General features: G+C 42.0%; 1 protein-coding gene across 1 annotated transcript in view; it reads right to left on the bottom strand.

Annotated features, from left to right (window-relative positions):
• KIF26B (kinesin family member 26B) overlaps nt 1-22,226 on the bottom strand; it is a 555,398-nt gene that overhangs the window by 81,210 nt on the left and 451,962 nt on the right. The window contains exon 9 of the mRNA XM_030936739.1: nt 19,861-20,044. Coding sequence (XP_030792599.1) covers nt 19,861-20,044 — 184 coding nt within the window. The remainder of the gene's footprint in view (nt 1-19,860; nt 20,045-22,226) is intronic.

Below are 22,226 nucleotides of genomic sequence, written 5' to 3'. Positions count from 1 at the left end.
AGCCAAAAAACATAAAAAGTGACAAATAAGGTCATTATATTAATATAATGATAAAGGGATCAATTCAGCAGGAGACTATAACAATTGTAAATACATATGCACTCAACGCTGCAGCACCCAGATATATTATATAAAACAGTTATTATTAAAGCTAAAGGGATTGACCCCAATGCAGTAATAGTTGAGGCCTCCACCACTCCATTTTATTATTATTTTTGGTATTGGGTCTCACTCTGTCACCCAGGCTGGAGAGCAGTAGCGTGCTCTTGGTTCACTGCAGACTTAATCTCCCAGGTTCAAACGATCCTTCCATCTCGGCCTCCAGAGTAGCTGGCACTAAGGGTGCATGCCACCACACTCGGCTAATTTTTGTATTTTTTCTAGAGACAGAGTTTCACCATATTGCCCAGGCTGGTCTCAAACTCCTGAGCTTGAGTGATTGGCCCACCTTGGCCTTCCAAAGCGCTGCAATTACAGGTGTGAGCCAATGTGCCCGGTCCACCACTCCACTTTAGCACTGGACAGATAAACTAGACAGAAAATCAATAAAGAAACATTGAACTTAATCTGCACTACAGACCAAATGGATCTAACAGATATTTGGAGAACATTTCATTCAAGTGCTGCAAAATACACAACGTTATTATCAGTACATGGAATATTCTCCATGATAGACCATGTGTTAGACCACAAAATAATTCTCAACACATTTTTAAAAGTTGAAATCATATCAAGCATCTTAGACCACAGTTCGATAAAACTAGAAATCAATAACCAGAAGAACTTTAGAAACTGTACAAATATATGAAAATTATAAAACATGCTCCTACACGAAAACATGCTCCTAAATGAAAGAATGAAATAAAATCTTTTTTCTTAAAACAAATGAAAATGGAAAAACACCATTCCTAAACCTATGGGATACAACAATAGCAGTACTGAGGGGATTACAGTAATAAAAATGTTTTCCTCAAAAAAGTAGAAAGATTTCAAATAGACAACCAAATGATGCACCTTTAGGAACTAAAAAAGCCAAACCGACCTGAGCCAGAAATCAGTAGAAATCATAAAGGTCGGAGAAGAAATAAAAACTAAAAAAATTTACAAAGGATCAAGAAAATAAAAGGTTGATTTTTGAAAGGAAACAAAATTGATAAACTGTTAGACTAACCAAGAAAAAAGATCCAAATTAAAAAAAAAAATGAGAAATGAAAAAAATACCACAGAAATACAAATAATGATTAGAGTCTTATGAAAAACTACACCCTAACAAACTGGAAAGCTCAGGTGAAATGGATAAACTCTTGGACACATACAACCTTACAAGATTAAATCAGGAAGAATAAGAAAATCTGAACAAATAATGAGTAACAAGAATTAATTAGTAATAAAAAGTTCCCCAACAAAGAAAAGCCCAGGACTTTAAAAGTTCAGTAGAATTAAGCAGTAAAATAAAACCAATTCTTTTCAAACTATTCCAAAAAACTGAAGAGGAGGGAAGTCTTCCTAATTCATGCAACCAGGCCAGCATTATCCTAATACCAAAATGAGATACCAATATCCCTGATGAACACAGATGCAAAAATCATCTAAAACATACTAGCAAATGAAATACACACGAAAAAGGTAATACACCATAATCAAGTGGGATTTATCCTAGGGATGCAATGATGGTTCAATGTATGCAAATCAATAAACGTGCACATCACATCAACACATAAGGGACTAAAACCACAAGATCCTCTCAATAGACACAGGAAAAGTATTTGTTAAAATCCAACATCCTTCATAATAAAACTTTCAATAAGTTAGGCATAGAAAAAACATGCTTCAACACAGATGACAAACCCACAGCTAACATCATAAGTGGGGAAAAGCTAAAAGCCTTTTTTTTTTCTAAGAACTGGAACAAGACAAGGATGCCCACTTTCACCACTGTTATTCAACATAGTACTGGAAGTCCTAGCTAAAGCAATTAGGCAAGAGAAAGAAATAAAAGGCATCCAAATTGGAAAAGAGAAAGAAATTGTTCCTGTTTGCAGATGGCGTATAATAATTAGAACAACCTAAAGGTTCCACCAAAAAATTCTTAGAACTGATAAATTTGGTAAAGTGGCTGTATACAAAAATCAGTAGTGTTTCTAAACACCAGTAACAAATAGTTGAAAAAGAAATCAAGAAAGCTATTCCATCTACCATAGCTACCAAAAAATACCTAGGAATAAATGTAAGGAGGTGAAATATCTCTGTAACAAAAACTTCAAAATACTGATAAAAAATTGAAGAACATAGAAAAAATGAAATGACATCCATGCTTATGGATCAGAAGAGTTATTATTATTTTTTTTTTTACTTTAAGTTCTGCGATACATGGGCAGAACCTGCAGGTTTGTTATATAGTTATACATGTACTATGGTGGTTTGCTGTACCCATCAACCTGTCATCTAGGTTTTAAGCCCTATATGCATTAGGTGTTTGTCCTAATGCTCTCACTCCCCTTTCCCTCAACCCCACAACAGGCCCTGGTGTATGTTGTTCCCCTCCCTCGGTCCATGTGTTCTCATTGTTCAACTCCCGCTTATGAGTGAGAACATGTGGTGTTTGGTTTTCTGTTCCTGTGTTAGTTTGCTGAGGATGTTGGCTTCCAGCTTCATCCATGTCCCTGCAAAGGACATGATCTCATTCTTTTTTTATGGCTGCATAGTATTCCATGGTGTATATGTACTACATTTTCTTTACGCAGTCTATCATTGATGGGCATTTGGGTTGGTTCCATGTCTTTCCTATTGTAAATAGTGCTGCAATAAATATACACATGCATGTGTCTTTATAGTAGAATGATTTATATTCCTTTGGGTATATACCCAGTAATGGGATTACTGGGTCAAATGGTATTTCTGGTTCTAGATCCTTGAAGAATTGCCACACTGTCTTCCACAATGGTTGAACTAATTTAAATTCCCACCAACAATGTAAAAGCATTCCCACTTCTCCACAGCCTCACCAGCATCTATTGTTTCTTGACTTTTTAAAAATAATATTACCATTCTGACTGGCATGAGATGGTATCTCATTGTGGTTTTGATTTGCATTTCTCTAATGATCAGTGTGATATTGAGCTTTCTTTCATGTTTGTTGGCCACATAAATGTCTTCTTTTGAGAAGTGTCTCTCCATATTTGCCCACTTTTTGATTTTTTTTTTCTTGTAAATTTAGGTTCCTTGTAGATTCTGGATATTAGACCTTTGTCAGATGGATAGATTGCAAAACTTTTCTCCCATTTTGTAGGTTGTCTGTTCACTCTGATGCTAGTTTCTTTTGCTGTGCGGAAGCTTTTTAACTTAATTAGATCCCATTTGTCAATTTTGGCTTTTGTTGCAATTGCTTTTGGTGTTTCTGTCATGAAGTCTTTGCCTATGCCTATGTTCTAGATGGTAGCGCCTAGGTTTTCTTCTAGGGTTTTTATGGTTTTGGGTTTTACATTTAAGTCTTTAATCCATCTTGAGTTAATTTTTGTATAAGGTGTAAGGAAGGGGTCCAGTTTTAGTTTTCTGCACATGGCTAGCTTTTCCCAGTACCATTTATTAAATAGGGAATTCTTTCTCCATTGCTTGTTCTTGTCAGGTTTGTCAAAGATCGGATTGTTGTAGACATGTGGTGTTATTTCTGAGGTCTATGATCTGTTCCATTGGTCTATATGTCTGTTTTGGTACCAGTACCATGTTGTTTTGGTTACTGTAGCCTTGTAGTATAGTTTGAAGTCAGGTAGCATGATGCCTCCAGCTTTGTTCTTTTTGATTAGGATTGTCTTTGCTATATGGGCTCTTTTTTGGTTTCATATGAAATTTAAAGTAGCTATTTCTAATTCTGTGAAGACTGTCAATGTAGTTTGATGGGAACAGCACTGGATCTATAAATTATTTTGGGCAGTATGGCCATTTTCATGATATTGATCCTATACATGAGGATGAGATGTTTTTCCATTTGTGTTCTCTCTTATTTCCTTGAGCAGTTGTTTGTAGTTCTCCTTGAAGAGGTCCTTCGCATTCCGTGTAAGGTATTCCTGGGTATTTTATTCTCTTTGTAGTGATTGTGAATGGGAGTTCATTCATGATTTGGCTCTCTGTTTGTCTGTTGTTGGTGTATAGGAATGCTTGTGATTTTTGCACATTGATTTTGTATCCTGAGAATTTGCTGAAGTCGCTCAATAGTTCAAGAAGTTTTTGGGCTCGGATGATGGGGTTTTCTAATTATAGAATCAGGTCAACTGCAAAGAGAGACAATTCGACTTCCTCTCTTCCTATTTGAATATGCTTTATTTCTTTATCCTGCCTGATTGCCCTGGCCAGAACTTCTAACACTATGTTGAATAGGAGTGCTGAGAGAGGGCATCTTTGTCTTGTGCCAGTTTTCAAAGGACATGCTTCCAGCTTTTGCCCATTCAGTATGATATTGGCTATGGGTTTGTCATAAACAGCTCTTATTATTTTGAGAAACGTTTCATCAATACCTAGTTTATTGAGGCATGAAGGGTGTTGAATTTTATTGAAGTCCTTTTCTGCATCTGTTGAGATAATCATGTGGTTTTTGTCCTTGGTTCTGTTTATGTGATGGATTATGTTTATTGATTTGCATGTTGAACCAGCAATGAAGCTGACTTGATCTTGGCTAACTGCAATCTCTGTCTCCCGGGTTCAAGCGATTCTCCTGCCTCAGGCTCCCAATTAGCTGAGATTACACCCGCCACCACGCCCAGCTAATTTTTGTAATTTTAGTAGAGACAGGGTTTTGCCATGTTGGCCAGGCTGGTCTTGAACTCTTGACCTCAGTTGATCCGCCTGCCTTGGCTTCCCTAAGTGCTGGGGTTACAGGCATGAGCCACTGTAAGCCACCATGCCCAGCCGAGTTTTCTTTTTCTTGTTGTGTCTCTGCCAGGTTTTGGTATCAGGATGATGCTGGCCTCATAAAATGAGTTAGGGAGGATTCCCTCTTTTTCTATTGTTTGGAATAGTTTCAGAAGGAATGGTACCAGCTCCTCTTTGTACCTCTGGTAGAATTCAACTGTGAATCCATCTGGTCTTGGACTTTTTCTGGTTGGTAGGCTATTAATTATTGCCTCAATTTCAGAACTTGTTATTGGTCTATTCAGGGATTTGACTTCTTCCTGGTTTAGTCTTAGGAGGGTATATGTGTCCAGGAATTTACCCATTTCTTCTAGATTTTCTAGTTTATTTGCACAGAGGTGTTTATACTATTCTCTGATGGTAGTTGGTATATCTGTGGGATCAGTGGTGATATCCCCTTTATCATTTTCTATTGTGTCTATTTGATTCTTCTCCTTTTCTTCTTTATTTGTCTAGTGAGCAGTCTATCTATTTTGTTAATTTTTTTCAAAAAACCAGCTCCCGGATTCATTGATTTGTTGAAGGGTTTTTCATGTCTCCATATCCTTCAGTTCTGCTCTGATCTTAGTTATTTATTGTCTTCTGCTAGCTTTTGGATTTGTTTGCTCTTGCTTCTCTAGTTCTTTTAACTGTGATGTTAGGGTGTCAATTTGAGATCTTTCCAGCTTTCTGATGTGGGCATTTAGTGCTATAAATTTTCCTCTAATACTGCTTTAGCTGTGTCGCAGAGATTCTGGTACGTTGTCACTTTGTTCTCATTGATTTCTCCCTTAATTTTGTTATTTACCCAGGACTCATTCAGGAGCAGGTTGTTCGATTTCCATGTAGTTGTATGGTTTTGAGCAAGTTTCTTAATCCTGAGTTTGAGTTAATATTGTTAAAACGACCATCCTACTCAAAGCAATCTACAGATTCAATGCAGTCTCTTATCAAAATATATATGACGTTCTTCACAGAAATAGGAAAAACAACCCTAAAATCCTTATGGAACCACACACACACACACAAAAAAAGCCTTGCAGACAAAGCAATACTGAAAAAAAAAAAAAAAAAAAAAAAAAAGAACCAAGCTGGAGGCATCACACTAGCTGACTTCAAAATATACTAGAAGCTACCGTAACATAAAACAGGCTGGTATTGACATAAAAAGACACATAGACCAATGGGACACAAGGAGAACCTACAGATAAATCTATCTATTTACAGTCAACTCATTTTTGACAAAGGCACCAAGAACATGCACTGGGGAAAGGACATCCCCTTTAATAAATGGTGCTGGGAAAACTAGATATCCATCGGCAGAGGGATGAAACTAGACTGCTATCTCTCACCATATATAAAAATCCACTCAAAATTGGTTAAAGGCTTAAATATTAAGACCAAAAACAATCAATCTACCAGATGAAAACACAGGGGAAATGCTTTGGGACATTGGTCCAGGCAAAGATTTTATGGCTAAGACTTCAAAAGCACAAGTAAGAAAACCAACATTAGAAAGATTGGAGTATGTTAAACTAAAATCGTTCTGTACAGCTAAGGAAACATTCAACAGAGCGAAGAGACAACCTGCAGAATGGAAAAAAAATATTTGCAAACTGTTCATTCAACAAGGAATTAATACCCAGGGAACTCAAAACAGCAAAAAACCCAAACAAATCCATTAAAAATTGGACAAGGGATCTGAACAGACATTTCTCAAAAGAAGACATACACATGGCAAGCGGGTATGTGAAAAAAATGTTCAATGTCCCTAATCATCAGGGACGTGCAAATCAAAACCACAATGAGATATCATTTCACCCCAGTCAGAATGGCTATTACTAGAAAGACCAAAAAAAAACCAAACAAACAAAACACCTACCATGAAATCTAGCGAAGATGCATAGTAAAGGGAACTCTTACACACTGTTGGTGGGAATGTAAATTAGTACAGCCAGTATAGAAAACGGTATGGAAGCTTCTCAAAAAACTAAAAATAGAACTACCATGTGATCTAGCAATCCCACTACTGTTTGTCCAAAGGAAAAGAGATCAGTCTATCAAAGGGATACCTGTACCCCTCTATTTATTACAGCTCTATTCACAATAGCCAAGATACAGAATCAACCTAAGTGTCCAGCAATGGACGGATGAATGGAATGGGACTCAAGAAAATGTGCTATATACACACAATGGAATACTAGTAGTTATATAAAAAAATCAAATCCTGTCATTTGTAGCAAAATGGATGGAACTGGAGGTCATTATGTTAAGTCAAATAAGTCAGGCACAGAAAGACAAACATTGCATGTTCTCACTCATATGTGGGAGGTTGAAAAGTTGATCTCATGCAGGTAGAGAGTAGAATGGTAGATACCGAAGGCTGGGAAGAATGTGTGTGTGTGTGGAGGGGGGGTCGGGGAGGGGGATGAAAGAGGTGGGTTAACAGTTACAAATACACAGTTACATAAAAGGAGGAAGTGGTAGTGTTTGATAGCACAGTAGGAGACTATAGTTAACAATAATTTATTGTATATTTTCAAATAGCCAGAAGAAAATAATGAAATGTTTCCAACACAAAGAAATGGTAACTGAGGTGATGAATCTTCTAAATTCCCTGGTTGATCATTACACGTTCTACGCATGTATCAAAATATGACCCATAAATACATGTAATTATGTATCAATAAAAAAGAAATACATTTTTAAATAATTGCTTTCTCCTATTTTAAAAAATTACTGAAGGGAACTAATAAAAAACTAAACTAGAGAGAGATGCTGTGCTCCTGGGTCAGAGTACTCAATCCTGTGAAGAGGTCAATCATCTCCAAGTTGATCTATAGCTTCAATGCAATCCCAGTCAGAATCCCGGTAGACTTCTTTGATGGAAATTCTTTCCACATAATCCATTTAGAAAGCGACTCTAAAATTTGTATGGAAATGCCAAATACACAGAATAGCTAAACAACTTTAAAAAATAAGAACAAAGTTGGAAGGTTAACATTACCTAATGTCAAGACCTATTATATATCCACCATAATCAAGACAGTGTGGTATTGGTGTAAAGATAGACAAATAGATCAATGGAACAGAACAGAGTCTAGAAATAGATGCACATAAATATGACCAACTAATTCTTGACAAAGGTAATTTAGTAGAGAAATAATAGCTTTTTAAAACAAATGATACTGGAAATCTTGGATACTATATTCATATGCAAAAAAACCCCTAACCTCCTACCCCCCCCAAAAAAACTACTTGAGTGCTTACATTGCAAAATATACAAAAATTAAATAAAAATTGATCAAAGGCCTAAATTTGAAGCCTAAAATTACAAAACTTCTAGAGAAGGCATAAGAAGAAACCTTTTTGGCCTTGGGTTTGGCAAAGATTTCTCAGATACGACAGCAAAAACATGATTCATAAAAGAGCATATAAATTGGACTTCATAAAATAATGAATATTTGTTTTTCTAAAGATGTTGTTGAGAATGAAGAGAGAAGCCACAGACTGAGAGAAATTTACAAATAATATATCTTATAAAGGATTTGCATCCAGAATACATTAAAAACTTTCAAAACAGTTTCAAAAAGGGCAGAAGATTTGAAGAGACATTTCACCAAAGAGGTATGGATGCCGAACAGGCGTGTGGAAGGATGCTCAGCGTCATTGGTCAGTAACAAAATGCAAACTAAAACCACAGCAAGATACTAGTACAAACCGACTATGTAAACAGGCAAAACTTAAAAGACTGACCACACCAAATGTTGCTGGGGGTGTGGAGGAACGGGAACTCCCCATATAGAATAGTACCAGCACTTTGGGAAACAGCTGAGAAATTTCTTAAAAAGTGAAACATGTGCTATGTGGTACGGCCATTCCAGTTTTTTTTTTTTTTTTTTTTTTTTTCAAATATTCCCAGACATTGATAAGATTCCAGTTCTATTACAGGTATTTACCCCGAAGGAAAGAACATATATGTCCATATATATATTTGACTGTCTTCCGACTGCTATAAATAACTACCTGAGAGTGGGTAATTTATGAGGAAAACAGGTTTCATCGACTCACAGTGAAGGAAGACACATGTCCCCATGGCAGAACAGGAGAGTCAGCGAGCAAGGGGGGAGTGCCACACACTCTTCAACTACTGGATCCCATAACTCACTATGATGAGAACAGCATGGGGGAAATCCATCCTCGTGATCTAATCCCTCCCAACAGGTCCCTCCCTCAACATTGGGCATTACAATTCAATAGGAAATCCGGGCGAGGACAGAGCCAAACCATGGAACCACACAAAGCCTTGTGCATGTATGCTCACCCAGGCTGAAGATCCCTTATCTGAAATGCTTGGAATATATCTAATGACATATCTTGGAAATAGGACCCAATGTAAACATTAAATTCATTTATGCTCCATATATACCTTATATACATAGCCTGAAGATCATCTTAGACAATATTTTTGATAATTTTGTACACAAAACAAAGTTTTTACTGTGACCTGTCACATGAGGTCAGAGGTGGAATTTTCTACTTGTGATGTCATTTGGTGCTCACAAAGTTTCAGATTTGGAGCATCTCGGATTTTGAATTTTCAGATTAGGGATGCTCAACCTTCAGTACTTTTGTCTGTAACATCCCCAAACTGGGAACAACACAAATGTCCATCAGGAGATGAATGGATCGGCCAACTGTGGTATATCTGGACCATTATGCAGAAATATAAATAAATGAACTATTGATACAGGCAATGACAAGATTACATCTCAGAATCATTATGCTAAGTGAAAGAAGTCACACAAAAGAGCACCGACTGCATGACATGTTTCCTTTTATATCAAATTCTAGGAAATCCACACTAATGTCTAGAAACTGAAAGTAGATCTGGAGTGGGTCTGGGGACAGCAAGGAAGAGGAGCAGGAGGCAGCAATGGCAAGGCTCCCAAGGAAGCTTTTAGGGGTGGAGAATATGTTCACTATCTCGACTGAGGATGGTTTCATGGGCATATACATATGATAAAACATCAAGTTATATGATTTAATATGTACAGTTTATTGTAGCTCAGGTATATCTCATTAAAGTTGTTAAAAAAAAAAAAAAAAAAAAAAAAAAACTTGCACACGATCCTGCAGCCAGTAATAGAGCTAGGACTCAAACTATCGATTGTCTGACTGCAAGACCTGAGCTCTCAACTACATCCTGTGGCCTCCACCAGTTCCACGAGGCAGCAGGAGAACACCGCCGCCGTTTTGCCCCAGGCTCCACTCTTCCAGAGTGGGGCCTGGGCACATCACCCACTCCTCGGCTGTCTCCCTTCTCCCACCGCCTCAGTCCCAGGCAGCGGCGGAATGCTGCTCCTCCAGGCCTCTGGATCCCTATCTTCTCAGGTGGCTCAGCTCACAGCCTCATACCTGGCCTGCCTCCTGTTACTGCCAGGACAGCAACTCTTCCCTCTGCCTTTTCCTATTCTGCACAGAAGGAAAATGGCAAAGGCAGAGATGGAAACTTCCCAAAGCTGTTGTGGAGGCCAAGTAATTTGGGGCAAGATTGAAAGGTGTTGGTACAAAAAGCGAGCAGAGTGTGTGGGACCCGCGTGTGTCTGGACCACATTCGCAGAGGGCATTCGGGGTGCGTGGGTGGGATCAGGGCGTCCACGCATCTGCAGAACAGCCTGAAGGGCAGGACTGACGCAGCACTGCTCATGATGTAGGATGAAAATATTCGGGAACCACTGTCCTAAGGCTAATCTGCCTCCACCCCTTCCTACCCTCAATTTCCGTATCTAGTACTGAGGAAAAAAGGTGAGAAATATTTCCAGAAAGCATTGCAATTCCAGCTCTCCAGCTACTGGCACGACTACGGCAAATAACTTCTTACATTAAGGATGTTATATTTTGCTTCTCTTCAACTATCCCCAGTAAAACCCCTTAAAGGGGAAGACGTAATGTGTCACTTCTGTTTTATGCTATTTTGTACCCTGCAAGCTCGGGTCACAGCAGCGTGCTAGGGAAATAGTTAGTTTTAAAGCAAAATATCATCTGTTTTGCAGCCTAATTATATAGACAGGAGAAGCTCAGATATTCCACATGCACCACAGATTAAAGGGCAAAGACGGGGACCAGTTCAAACTCTAATAGTCCATTTGATGTAATGGAATAAAATGTATAATGTACATGTAGTAAAACAGAACATGAGAATAAAAGGCACAGTTTAGACTGCGCTGAGGATAATATTATAAAATACCTATAATTATGCCTGTGTGACTCAAAGTAAGAGTCACATTTAGACAATGGAAAATCTACTCTCTGCTCTATACCCACTGGAGTTTCCACAGGCACAGAATTCTGAATTTCACACACGGTGCTTAACTTGAAATAGTACAAGGTGAGTGAGCACAGGCCATTTGCCACTATCAAGAATTTACATCACTTCCAGTGGCTGGGGAGAAAGTATAGTTACATAGCAAATGAACGCAATAGGTGATAAATAATAGCAGGTAAGAAGCAGGTTCCTCACTGACTTTCCAGATTTTGAGGTCAAGACTGCGGGGTTAAAGGAACATAACTCAGTCTGCCTTGAGTAATCCTTTAGTTATATTCTAATAGGCAATATTTTAAGTCTAGGCTTTGACCAAACCAAATTACCCACATGCCTTATTCTACCCACGGGAAAAAATATAATGTCTCCTACGCCTGAGCCACACTTTATTAAGCACCTGGAAGGTAGCAGGAAATCCTAAATTCTCCTATCACTTAATTCCTATAATATCCCACAATGCAGAAATTTAGCCCCATTTTACATATAAGGAAACTGAGGCTCATAGATGTTAAATAAATCACCCAAGATCTCATAGAAAATTAATGCTAAATCTAAGATGAAAATCCAAAGCTAACCAGAAAGCATGCAGAAGTTCTTTTAACTCACCTTCCCGCACCATAGTAGTTCCTCCCAAACTTTGCTGCACAATGGACTCACCCTGAAATCTTCCGAGAGATACTGGCGCCTGGATCCCACTCCCAGCCTTTCTAATTTAATTGGGCTGAAGGGCAGCATGCGCCCTCCAGGTGACTCTAATGTGCAGCTAAGTTTGGGAGCCACTGCCGTACCACCTGGCCAGGTTAAGCAACGCTCTGGGTCACCTGCATCAGTGCTGCCTGACGCCCACAGCACACTGCGGGCTCGTGGATAGTGGAGGCTGTGGTCTAGTTTGTCTGAGTGCTTTTGCTCTAAAAAGAATCAGCTGCATAGTTCTTAATGGGTCAGCTGTGTTTCCTCCTAAACCGGTTTCTGCCACTTGTTATTTTAAATAAAAACATAATAAAATAAGATATAAGCCAATGAAATGATTTTGTAAAGAGAGTTCATGTTTCTATAAAAACTCAACTCAATGCTTTGAAAAGATGTGATAAAAAAAAAAAAAAATGAGGATTTTCTGGACGGGTGCCATGGCTCACACCTGTAATCTCAGCACTTTGGGAGGCCAAGGCAGGTGGATCGCCTGAGCTCAGGAGTTTGAGAGCAGTCTGGGAAAAATGGTGAAACCCTGTCTCTACAAAAAAAATATAAACTATTAGCCAGGCATGGTGGTGCACACCTGTAGCCCCAGCTACGTGGGAGGCTGAAGTGGGAGGATCACTTGAGCCTGGGAGGCAGAGGTTGCAGTGAGCCAAGATAGCACCACTGCACTCTAGCCTGGGTGACAGAGTGAGACCCTGTCTCAAAAAAAAAAAAAAAAAAAGTGTTTTTAAAGATGTTGAATTTGGTGTGAATGAGGAATTATAGAGTGGAAAATGTTGTAAGAATCTAGAAAAAGTCTACAGCCAGTTGGTTGTAAAGTGTTTTTGAAGAAATGTAAAGCAAAAACTGAACTGTTAACATGAACGTGGTTTGTAGAAGTCAACTTTTGAACTGAAAACTCAATGAGATCGCCTTGGCCCTTTATGGTTCGTCAGATCAATGAATAAAAATACATTTGTATTATTTAAGTTCAGATAACATCCTTATGATATGAGTATATCATTTTCTGTAAGTCCTCCTCTAAACCACTTGCCCAGTGAGCTGACCGCCTCCTGACTGTGTTGCATTATGAGGCTCTCTGACCTGATACCATCCGCTGACGTGAAAGGTAGTTGGGTGGTCTCACTCTTTCTGAACCACAGAGATTCATTTTTATTTTATTTTTTATTTTTCGTTTTTGAGATGGAGTCTTGCCCTGTCACCCAGGCTGGAGTGCAGTGGCATGAGCTTAGTTCACTGCAAGCTCCGCCTCCCAGGTTCAAGTGATTCTCCTGCCTCAGCCTCCTGAGTCACTGGGATTACAGGTGCCCGCCACCACAGGAGGCTAATTTTTGTATTTTTAGTGGAGACAAGGTTTCACTCGTCATTGGCCAGGCTGGTCTTGAACTCCTGACCTCAAGTGATCTGCCGGCCTCAGCCTCCCAAAGTGCTGGGATTAGAGCGTGAGCCACCACGCCCAGCCCAGAGATCCACTTTTTTTTTTTTTTCTTCGGAAACAGAGTTTCTCTCTATTGCCCAGGCTGGAGTACAGTGGTGTGATCTCAGCTCACTGCAACCCTGCAACCTCTGCCTCCTGGGTTCAAGCAATTCTCCTGCCTCAGCCTCCCAAGTAGCTGGGATTACAGGTGCCCACCACCATGCCTGGCTAATTTTTCTACTTTTAGTAGAGATGGGGTTTCACCATGTTGGCCAGGCTGGCCGAGGTGGGTGGATCACCTGAGGTCAGGAGTTTGAGACCAGAGATTCATTTTTGAAACCACAGCATGCATTCCATTTGGACAAAGGAGACCTGGGCACTGATGCAGCAGACACAGCCCCAGCACTGATGCAGCAGACACAGCCCCAGCACTGTGGCACTCTGTCTCAAGGAACCTATAGTCTAATAGGGCTTGGACAAGCTCACAAACAGCCAAACTATAAGGCAGAGTAAGGCAAAGGCGTTAACATCCCCCACACTGCTGAAATTCAAAGAAGACATTACAAAGAGAGGGAAATCTGGACTCTGTGGAGGAGGCGATCGGAGCGGAGCGTGGCAGAGGCAAGGTGCTGTTGTGGTTCCTTTGCTTTCCTTTTCCCTCCCTCCCTGCCTCCTTCCCTTCCTTCTGCAGCCCTGACTTTGGTGGGAGGACAGGCTGAATACATAAGCATGAAAAGACCACTGATGGGGTCCCAGTTGGTGAGGTCCCCGAAGAGGCAGAAGTGGCAGGAGGAAGAACGCCAGGAGACGGGAGCCGCAGGCCTGTGGGAAGGAGCGGGGGAGATACTGAGGTACAGGAACCAGGAGACTGTGAAGCCAAAAGGAGAGAAGTTGAGGAATGCACCAGGTCAGCTCTGTCTTCTCACTGGCTGGGATGCCAGTTACCTGCTGAGAGCGGCCAGGAGGCTTGAGAAGATTAGAAACGGATGCGGTGATGGGAACTCCAGGCTGTACTCTTCAGAATAGTGTCTCCTGGCCAACATTCAAAACATCCAGATCACAAAAACCTAGAAATGTGAAACTGCCATTTCATTGTTGACCAAGCAGGAGATGAGAGCCCTGCAGTGTGTGGACATCCTTGCTGCACAGGGCTTTGCTGCTAGGGACAGCAGGGGACTGGCTCTGCCTCCATTAGAAGCAAGGTTCTTTCCTAGGCCTCTTTTCCCACATCTGCCACCCAAAGAATGGATCTCCAGAGATATATCCACCACACAGCCCTAAATACAGCATTAGTTGATTTAAGCCATTCCACAACATGTAAAGAAAACATTTGCGTTGTCAAAAGAAAACAGATTAGGCTGGGTGTGGTAATCCCAGCACTTTGGGAGGCCGAGATGGGTGGATCACTTGAGGTCAGGAGTTCGAGACCAGCATGGCCAACATGGTGAAAACCCATCTGTACTAAAAACACAAAAATTAGCCAGGTGTGGTGGTGGCGGGTGCCTATAATCCCAGCTACTTGGGAGGCTGAGGCAGGTGAATCGCTGGAACCCAGGAGGTGAAGTTTGAAGTGAACCGAGATTGTGCCACTGCACTCCAGCCTAGGCAACAGTGCAAGACTCAGTGTTAAACAAACAAACAAACAAACAAAAACAGATTAAAGAGTCTGATCAGACGCGTAGACAGACGAGTGTAGCACAGATGTGTGCCCACATGCACATACATTTGTTTGTGTGGACACACAGCAGCCCAGCCTACAAAGCCCTCTCATCCTCCCCAGAGGCAATAAAGTGAATGAACATTATCAGAGAACTGGTGTCATTCTGGACCCTGAGCAACAGTTGCTTGCATGCTTTGTCAACAGGACAGGTGAGATCTCTGTATCATTAGCGCATCACCCTGAGGTACCACTAGTCCAGGCTGAGCATCCCTAACCTGAAAAATCTGAAATCCAAAGTACTCCAAGAATCTCACACTTTTTGAAGGCCAATATGATGCCACAAGGGGAAAATTCCACACCTGACCTCTTGAGGGGTTGCAGTCAAAATGCAGTAAAAACTTTGTTTCATGCACAAAATTACTGAAGATGTTATATAAAGTTACCTTCAGGCTATGTCTATAAGGCATATATGAAACATACATGAAATCTATATTTAGATTTGGGTTCCTTTCCCAAGATATCATTACATATGCAAATATTCCAAAATCTGAAAACAACCTGAAACCTGAAACACTTCTGGTCCTAAGCACCACCTTGTTTGAGGTGCCTAGTACACGCGTCGTTACAAGCAGCAGCTCTCTGATCAGCAGGGCTGCAGGGTCTCTTTCCCAGTGCTGGGATTCCCAAGGAGGCTCTCAAGCTATTACAGACTTAGCTTAGCAAAGCAGAGGAAGGCCTCCATGATGCTGAAGGATCAGTTCCTCCAATTCCAATGACCTTTTAAACAGGGAGGTATTTTAAGCTTAACCTAGTGCTATCTGCAAAACAGGGATACATCAACAAAGACTTTCTATTTGGACTGGAAATGTTTAAAACATTTTTTTTTCTGTCTACATATGGGTAAAATGCATTTGTGTGTAAAATTATACATGTAAAATGCATCTGTGTGTAAAATGTATAAAATGCATGTGTGCGTATGAGATTCAGACGCACGCACACAGCCTATTTAGCTCTTGTGGCAGAGGTCTCTTCTAATGGCTTCCCTGCAGGGTGACTAATTAATAAACTTTCCCCTAATTGAGTTCTGGCTGCCAGGTCCGCAGGAATTATTACTTGTATCTAAGTAAACAAAATTTCCATTTTAAACAACGCTCCAGAGCTCCTCATAATATTTTAAACAGTTATAAATTCACTGAAGTCAAGCAAGTCCCAGGCGGGGAGGCGGTGTGTAGTGTGGCCTGGATCCTTTCCCCTCGAGAGGAAAGAGATGTCCCCCAGCTCTGCCGATCCCACGACCCCTGGACTCCTTCCCTTCTTTGTCCTCATCTACTGAAGCATTAGGAAGGACCTAACAGGGGTTTTGGAAGCCATGCGTGGTCTTTGCCTTTTCCTTTAACCTGAATGCATTATTTAAAAGTAATTCTCTTTCACAATTTAAAAATAGGAAGATGAGTTGGCTATTAAACATTTAATAAGTGTGCAGGATTCCTTAGGTATTGATTTGGGGTGGATCGCTGAGTTTAGGGAATGTCTTGGCCTAAACTTTTGTGGAAGCTGAATTTCAGGTTCCTATATTTGAAGTCATTTTATGAACTGTTTCCTTGTTTTCAAGATTTCTCCCTGCTTTCAGATTCCAAGTTGAAAGCAGAACCGCAAAAAAGAAAAAAGTACAAAACCCAAAGCGGAGTTGTCCTCAGTTTGGTTTGAAACCTGGGAGGAGGAGAGATTATCCCATCTCCCGAGTTTTTCTCATCAGTGCCATTTGGGAGTCGTTTGGCTCAAGATTTAGATGTTTTGCAAGTCACTGTTTGCTGAAAGTACAAGAAAGTACTGCAGGCTCTGATAATGATGATTATTGACAGCTGCTTAAAAGAATAAACTAAACACTTGTCAGACTCTTACATTGACAGGGCGAAGACACTACCCAGGAGAAAACAGTGAGGGCAGGGTTCAAGGCCAACTCCCACACAGTCAGGAGAAATGTGGATACAATTGTGCTGTTGATTTTAAAGGTCTGGATCTCCTCATCCCTATCTGAATCTCTGTTTCCTTCTTTGATCTCGGCTCTAAGAACGTTATTCTAAGCGGAAGCGCTCTACATGGTGTGAGGCTGTTACCGAGAATAAATCTCCCGAGAGATTCCCGTTCACTATCCTCAGCTCCTCTCCAGTGAGACTTTGCTCCCCATCACGGCTGCCAAGAGAGAGCTGACCTCGCGCTAACAGGTCACCTCCCTGGGGCGCCCCGCCCGCTGCAAGTGAGGACCAGAACCTCTGGGTTCGTCACAGCAGCCACTGGAGGCAGCTCAGGGCTGATTTTCAGAGCCATAAAAAGCAGCCCCCGTTAGAGGAACTCCAGCCCCAGCTGCGGATATTTTCGTTCTGTCCTGGTGGTAGGGTAGATAGTCAAGCCTCCAGGCCCAGGCAAAACTAAAGAAGAGGCCGGGCGTGGTGGCTCACGCCTGTAATCCCAACACTTTGGGAAGCCGAGGCGGGCAGATCATGAGGTCAGGAGTTCGAGACCATCCTGGCCAATATAGTGAAACTCTGTCTCTACTTAAAGTACAAAAATTAGCCAGACGTGGTGGCGGCACCTGTATTCCCAGCTACACGGGAGGCTGAGGCAGGAGAATCGCTTGAACCCGGGAGGCAGAGGTTGCAGTGAGCCGAGATCATGCCACTGCACTCTAGCCTGGGCAACAGCGTGAGTGAGACTTCGTCTCAAGCAAACAAAAAAACTAAAGGAGCAGGCAGAGCAGGCAGCAGGAACCAGAAGAAACAAGAGCCGTGTGCTGCAGCATGGAGGAATCTCAAATGTGTTACGCTACATGAAACAAGCCAGACACAAAAGGCCATGTCTGGGCCACAAGAGTCCATTCCCGTGATATCCTGGATAAACGCAAAAACCAGAACAACAATCAGATCCGTGGTTGCCGGGGCTAGAGGTCAGGGGAAGGGACAAAGGGCAAGAGAGAACTTTAGCCTCGTGCTCTATTTTTATAATGGTGGTGGCCACGTGACTGTATAGATGGGCTAAAACTCATCTAAAGACACATCAAAGTGATGTTTTAGTGAATGTAAATTATACTGCAATAGACCTAGATTTTAACAACAATAACTAAGGAGTAGGAAGAGAGTCACTGAGGTGGGGGAGGGAGGAGCTTTTGCTGGGGGGCAACAGAAGCCCGCAAGAGCTCTCTCCCCAGGAGTACTGTTTTCCAGGGCTTTAGAGCCACGAGGAGGCTTAGGGAGAAATCGGGGGGATCCTGTCCATAGATCCCAGCTGGATGTCATTTTATTTTTATTTTCTGAGACAGAGGCTTGCTCTGTCACCCAGGCTAGAGTGCAGTGGCACGATCTAGGCTCACTGCAACCTCTGCCTCCCAGATTCAAGCAATTCTCCTGCCTCAGCCTCCCAACTAGCTGGGATATGTGTGCCACCATGCCCGGCTAATTTTTTTATTTTTAGTAGAGTTGGGGTTTCTCCATGTTGGCCAGGCTGGTCTCAAACTCCTGACCTCAAGTGATCCGCCCCTCTCGGCCTTCCAACGTGCTGGGATTACAGGTGTGAGCCACCATGCCTGGTCCTACTTGGATGTCTTCATTCTAGGCTTCATCTAGAACAGCTTTGTGGACTGTCTCCGCTTTAGTCAATTAGCTTTACAACTTCCAGTCCAGGGTTAGACTCAACTCAGTTTTCTGATTGTTTTTCTGGTATCCAGTGTCTTTAAGATAATCATGCAGAAAGAGCTGGCAACCAGTTACCTGTGTATTGAAAGCCCTGCAAAGCGGGACACGGAGGAACCAGGGAAGCCACTGCCCGGCCAGCCCAGCAGCCCTGTTACCCACAACCTGCCTTAGGAACCCAGTGAACTCAACAGACCACTTTGCCCCTGGTCCGAGATCCCCACTGGAGACATTCAGCTGATTGGGTGCTCAACTCTGTTGGGCACAGAGTAAACACTGCTTCACAGAGGGCAGAGGATTGCACCCCGGCCCGGGCTGATTTTGGAAACGCAGCCAAGAGGGGTGCACAGGGGCACAGTGTTGAGTTCCCGGCAGGGCAGCTCACTCGAAGAGCGGGCGCTGTGCCTGGGTTTTGACAGTAAACCTTCACCGGTGATTTGAGGGAGGCAGCCAGGGTCTGGGTAGTTATTCAAAAGTCTGATTTCTCTGCTATTTAAAAACACATGGCCCATATAGTGGCCTCAAGCTAATGATAATAACACACTGCCAGGGTGCCTTGGTGGATAAATGTTGGTCTTGATGAGCATTTTTGGGGTCTGTGAACAAAAAGATACTGTTAGGCAGTTGTTTTCTTTTTGTAAGTTTGACCTCTCACATTCTCAGAACATTTGTAAATTATCTTTACCAAAGCAAACACCTTTCCCTGGACAGTTCAAAAGTAAACTTCAGCCCAGACACTATAATTATCTTGCATTACGAATCACTGAACTGCACATTGTAGTCTATTAAGAAAAGTTTGGCTAGGCGTGGCAGCTCATACCTGTCATCCCAACACTTTGGGAGACCAAGGCAAGAGGATCTCAAGACCAGGAGTTCTAGACCAGCCTGGGCAACATAGCAAGGTCCCATCTCTACAAAAATAAAAACATAAATAGCTAGGTGTGGTGGCATGAGCCTGCAGTCCCAGCTACTTGGGAGACTTAGGCAGGAGGATCACTTGAGCCCAGGAGTTTGAGGCTGCAGTGAGCTGTGAGCGTGCCACTGCACTGCAGCCTGGATGACAGAGCAAGACCCTGTCTGACACACACACACACCCCCCCACACACACACAAAGGTCATGGTTGCCCAAGGGGTTTCTGGCTAGGGCCAGAGCCGCTAAGTAGGCAGGAGGGTGGAGTGGTCGACTTACTTCCCCCTTTCCCGCTCTTCTCCATCCGGTACTGGTAGATGTGCAGTGTGAAGAACACGTGTGAGTTGCGGTGGTCATCCTCATCACAGTCCTGTTGGTGGCTCCTGCGGGAGGCAATGGCGGCATCCAGGAAAAAGGCAGCCTTCTCTGCGGTGGGGGCCCGCAGCTCGCTCTGGTTCTGCAACTGGAAGACAGAAGCCAAAAGCTGAGGCTGCAGGCTGAGGAGGGCTTGCTGTCACTCATGCCTGGGTGTCCCTGGCTCCATTCAGCTAGCTGTGCCTTCTGTATAGTAAAGCCACGTGCCTCTCTAAGGCCAAAAACCCTTCCGGAATGAGGTGCTATGCTCATGTGCAATTCTCACTTAATTAATTCGTTTCTGAAAATTAATATTGAGCATACTTACTGCATGAAACCTATTTTTACCTATTTTACAACCTAAGTAGAATCTGGAACTAGTGGGTGTGAAAAGCTGGGAGCAGATGGCTCATCATTATCTCTGCAGAGGGCGGCAGACCAACACCCCTCGCTATCCATTTACCTAAGAAAACAGGAGCGATGTGGCTGCATCTTGAGTCCAAAGATTAGATTGTTTGGAGACAGGTAGGTTGCAAAATGTGATTTGAGACCTCATAGCAGTAGTGTCCCAAAGATGTAAAAAAACTTGGTTAGCTTTCATTTGACTCCTAGTTTTTCAGTTATTTAATTAAAGCCAATTTTAGGCCATATTTACCAGCATAGTTATAAATAAGAAGCCAGTGTAAAAAACACCCTGAAACACTCATGATACTTGAATGCCTCGTCTAAATTTAGGAGGTATCTATTTTTACCTTTAGTTCCTGAATCCATGCTCCTAGCATACTCATTAATTGGTTAAAGAAAGCATAGAGGGTAATGCATCTAAATCTTATGAAAATACTTGGCAATTATTTTAAACCTGAATCACAACAATCACATTAACAGAATTTAACCAGCACTCCTCTTTTTCGGGAGAAAAGGAAACACATGTTTCTGATTTGTTCAAAGAACTAATTCGCAATACATGTCTTAAGGTTGGTACAAATTCTGACAATTTTCTACTCTAACTATACAAATAATTTTGAACTGTAAGAGCCAATATTTAGAACCTGAGGCCATCAAAATCCTCAAGCTTCAAAGAGAGATTCTTCTGTGTTAGCAATTTTGTCTCACTATAGAAAAATAAACCAAAGAATTTAAAAGATTTTTCAACAAGAGTTAAAGCGAACATTGGTCGTTTCCTCTTTTGCTTAGCCTTCATTTAACCAGATTTTTCACCCCTTAGTGGAACTTCATCAATGAAGTTCTAAAAGCGAAGGGGGGTGAAAGCGTACTTAAATGTCGAGAAAATGCCTGGAGCGGGAGCAGTGGGCCGCGTCCTCCCGATTGCGTCACAGACACTGTGTAGATACTGTCTCCACACATTTCATGCCTCAGAACCGTGGTTTCCAACATGTGATCCCTGGACCGGCAGCACGAGCACCTCATGGGAACTTGCTGAAAATGCACACTTTGGAGCTCTGCTCTAGACCTACCGAACTGGAAACCCTGGGGGGGAGTACCCAGCAATCAGTGTTTCAACAAGTCCTCGAGGTGACTGATGCAGACAGAAGAGGACTCAGGGAAATGGAAGGATCTGAGGTGCTTTAAGCAGGGGCAGAGCATGGTCAGGTTTGAGTAATGAGTATAAGAGGCCAAGGGAGGTGTCCTCACCTGTGCAAACAATCCCAGTTGGAAAGAGGCAGGTACTTATCAAACGGAACACCTGTCTACAAAAGGAGGCATCTGATAACATGGGGAAATAAAGCCTACTGTTAGACACTGGAAGGATAGATTATTCTGGATATGAATTGTAGCTTCCGAGTCATTCCTACATCTATTGTCAAACAGCAAAGGAGAGACCCTCCCAACAGGCATAGCATCCTGAAACGGCCAACTGGAGCTTCTCTCGGCTTCCATAGTTCTAGCAATTATGTCATGGTTCTAATTAGAAAGTGGTTATTAGTTTTTCCTGCAGCACTGCTAATCCGGCTGTAAACCGGTGCCCGAAACACAGTTTATAGAGTCATAAACAGCCCCCGTAATGGCTCTAGCTATTTGTGCAGAGCAGTAAATATTTCGGTTTGTTGTTAAACAAAAGAAAGATTGTACTTTTTTTTTGAAAAGGGCATAAAGAAAGTGAATTCCATTTCTCCCCCAAATGCTACAACAATTGAGGTTCCTGCTCATTGTCAATTAGAGTCAAGGTACAAATATTTAGATTGGGCAAGCAGACGGCCCCGCAGCTGCAGGCTGTAAAGCTCCAGTCCACTTTAAAGTAAACACCTGTAAGCCCCGAGTTTACAGGTTGA

The sequence above is a fragment of the Rhinopithecus roxellana genome, chromosome 8 (assembly GCF_007565055.1).
Source record: "Rhinopithecus roxellana isolate Shanxi Qingling chromosome 8, ASM756505v1, whole genome shotgun sequence".
NCBI lineage: Eukaryota > Metazoa > Chordata > Mammalia > Primates > Cercopithecidae > Rhinopithecus > Rhinopithecus roxellana.
Note: the sequence above shows the minus strand (reverse complement) of the source record. Positions and strands in the feature narration are given on the sequence as shown.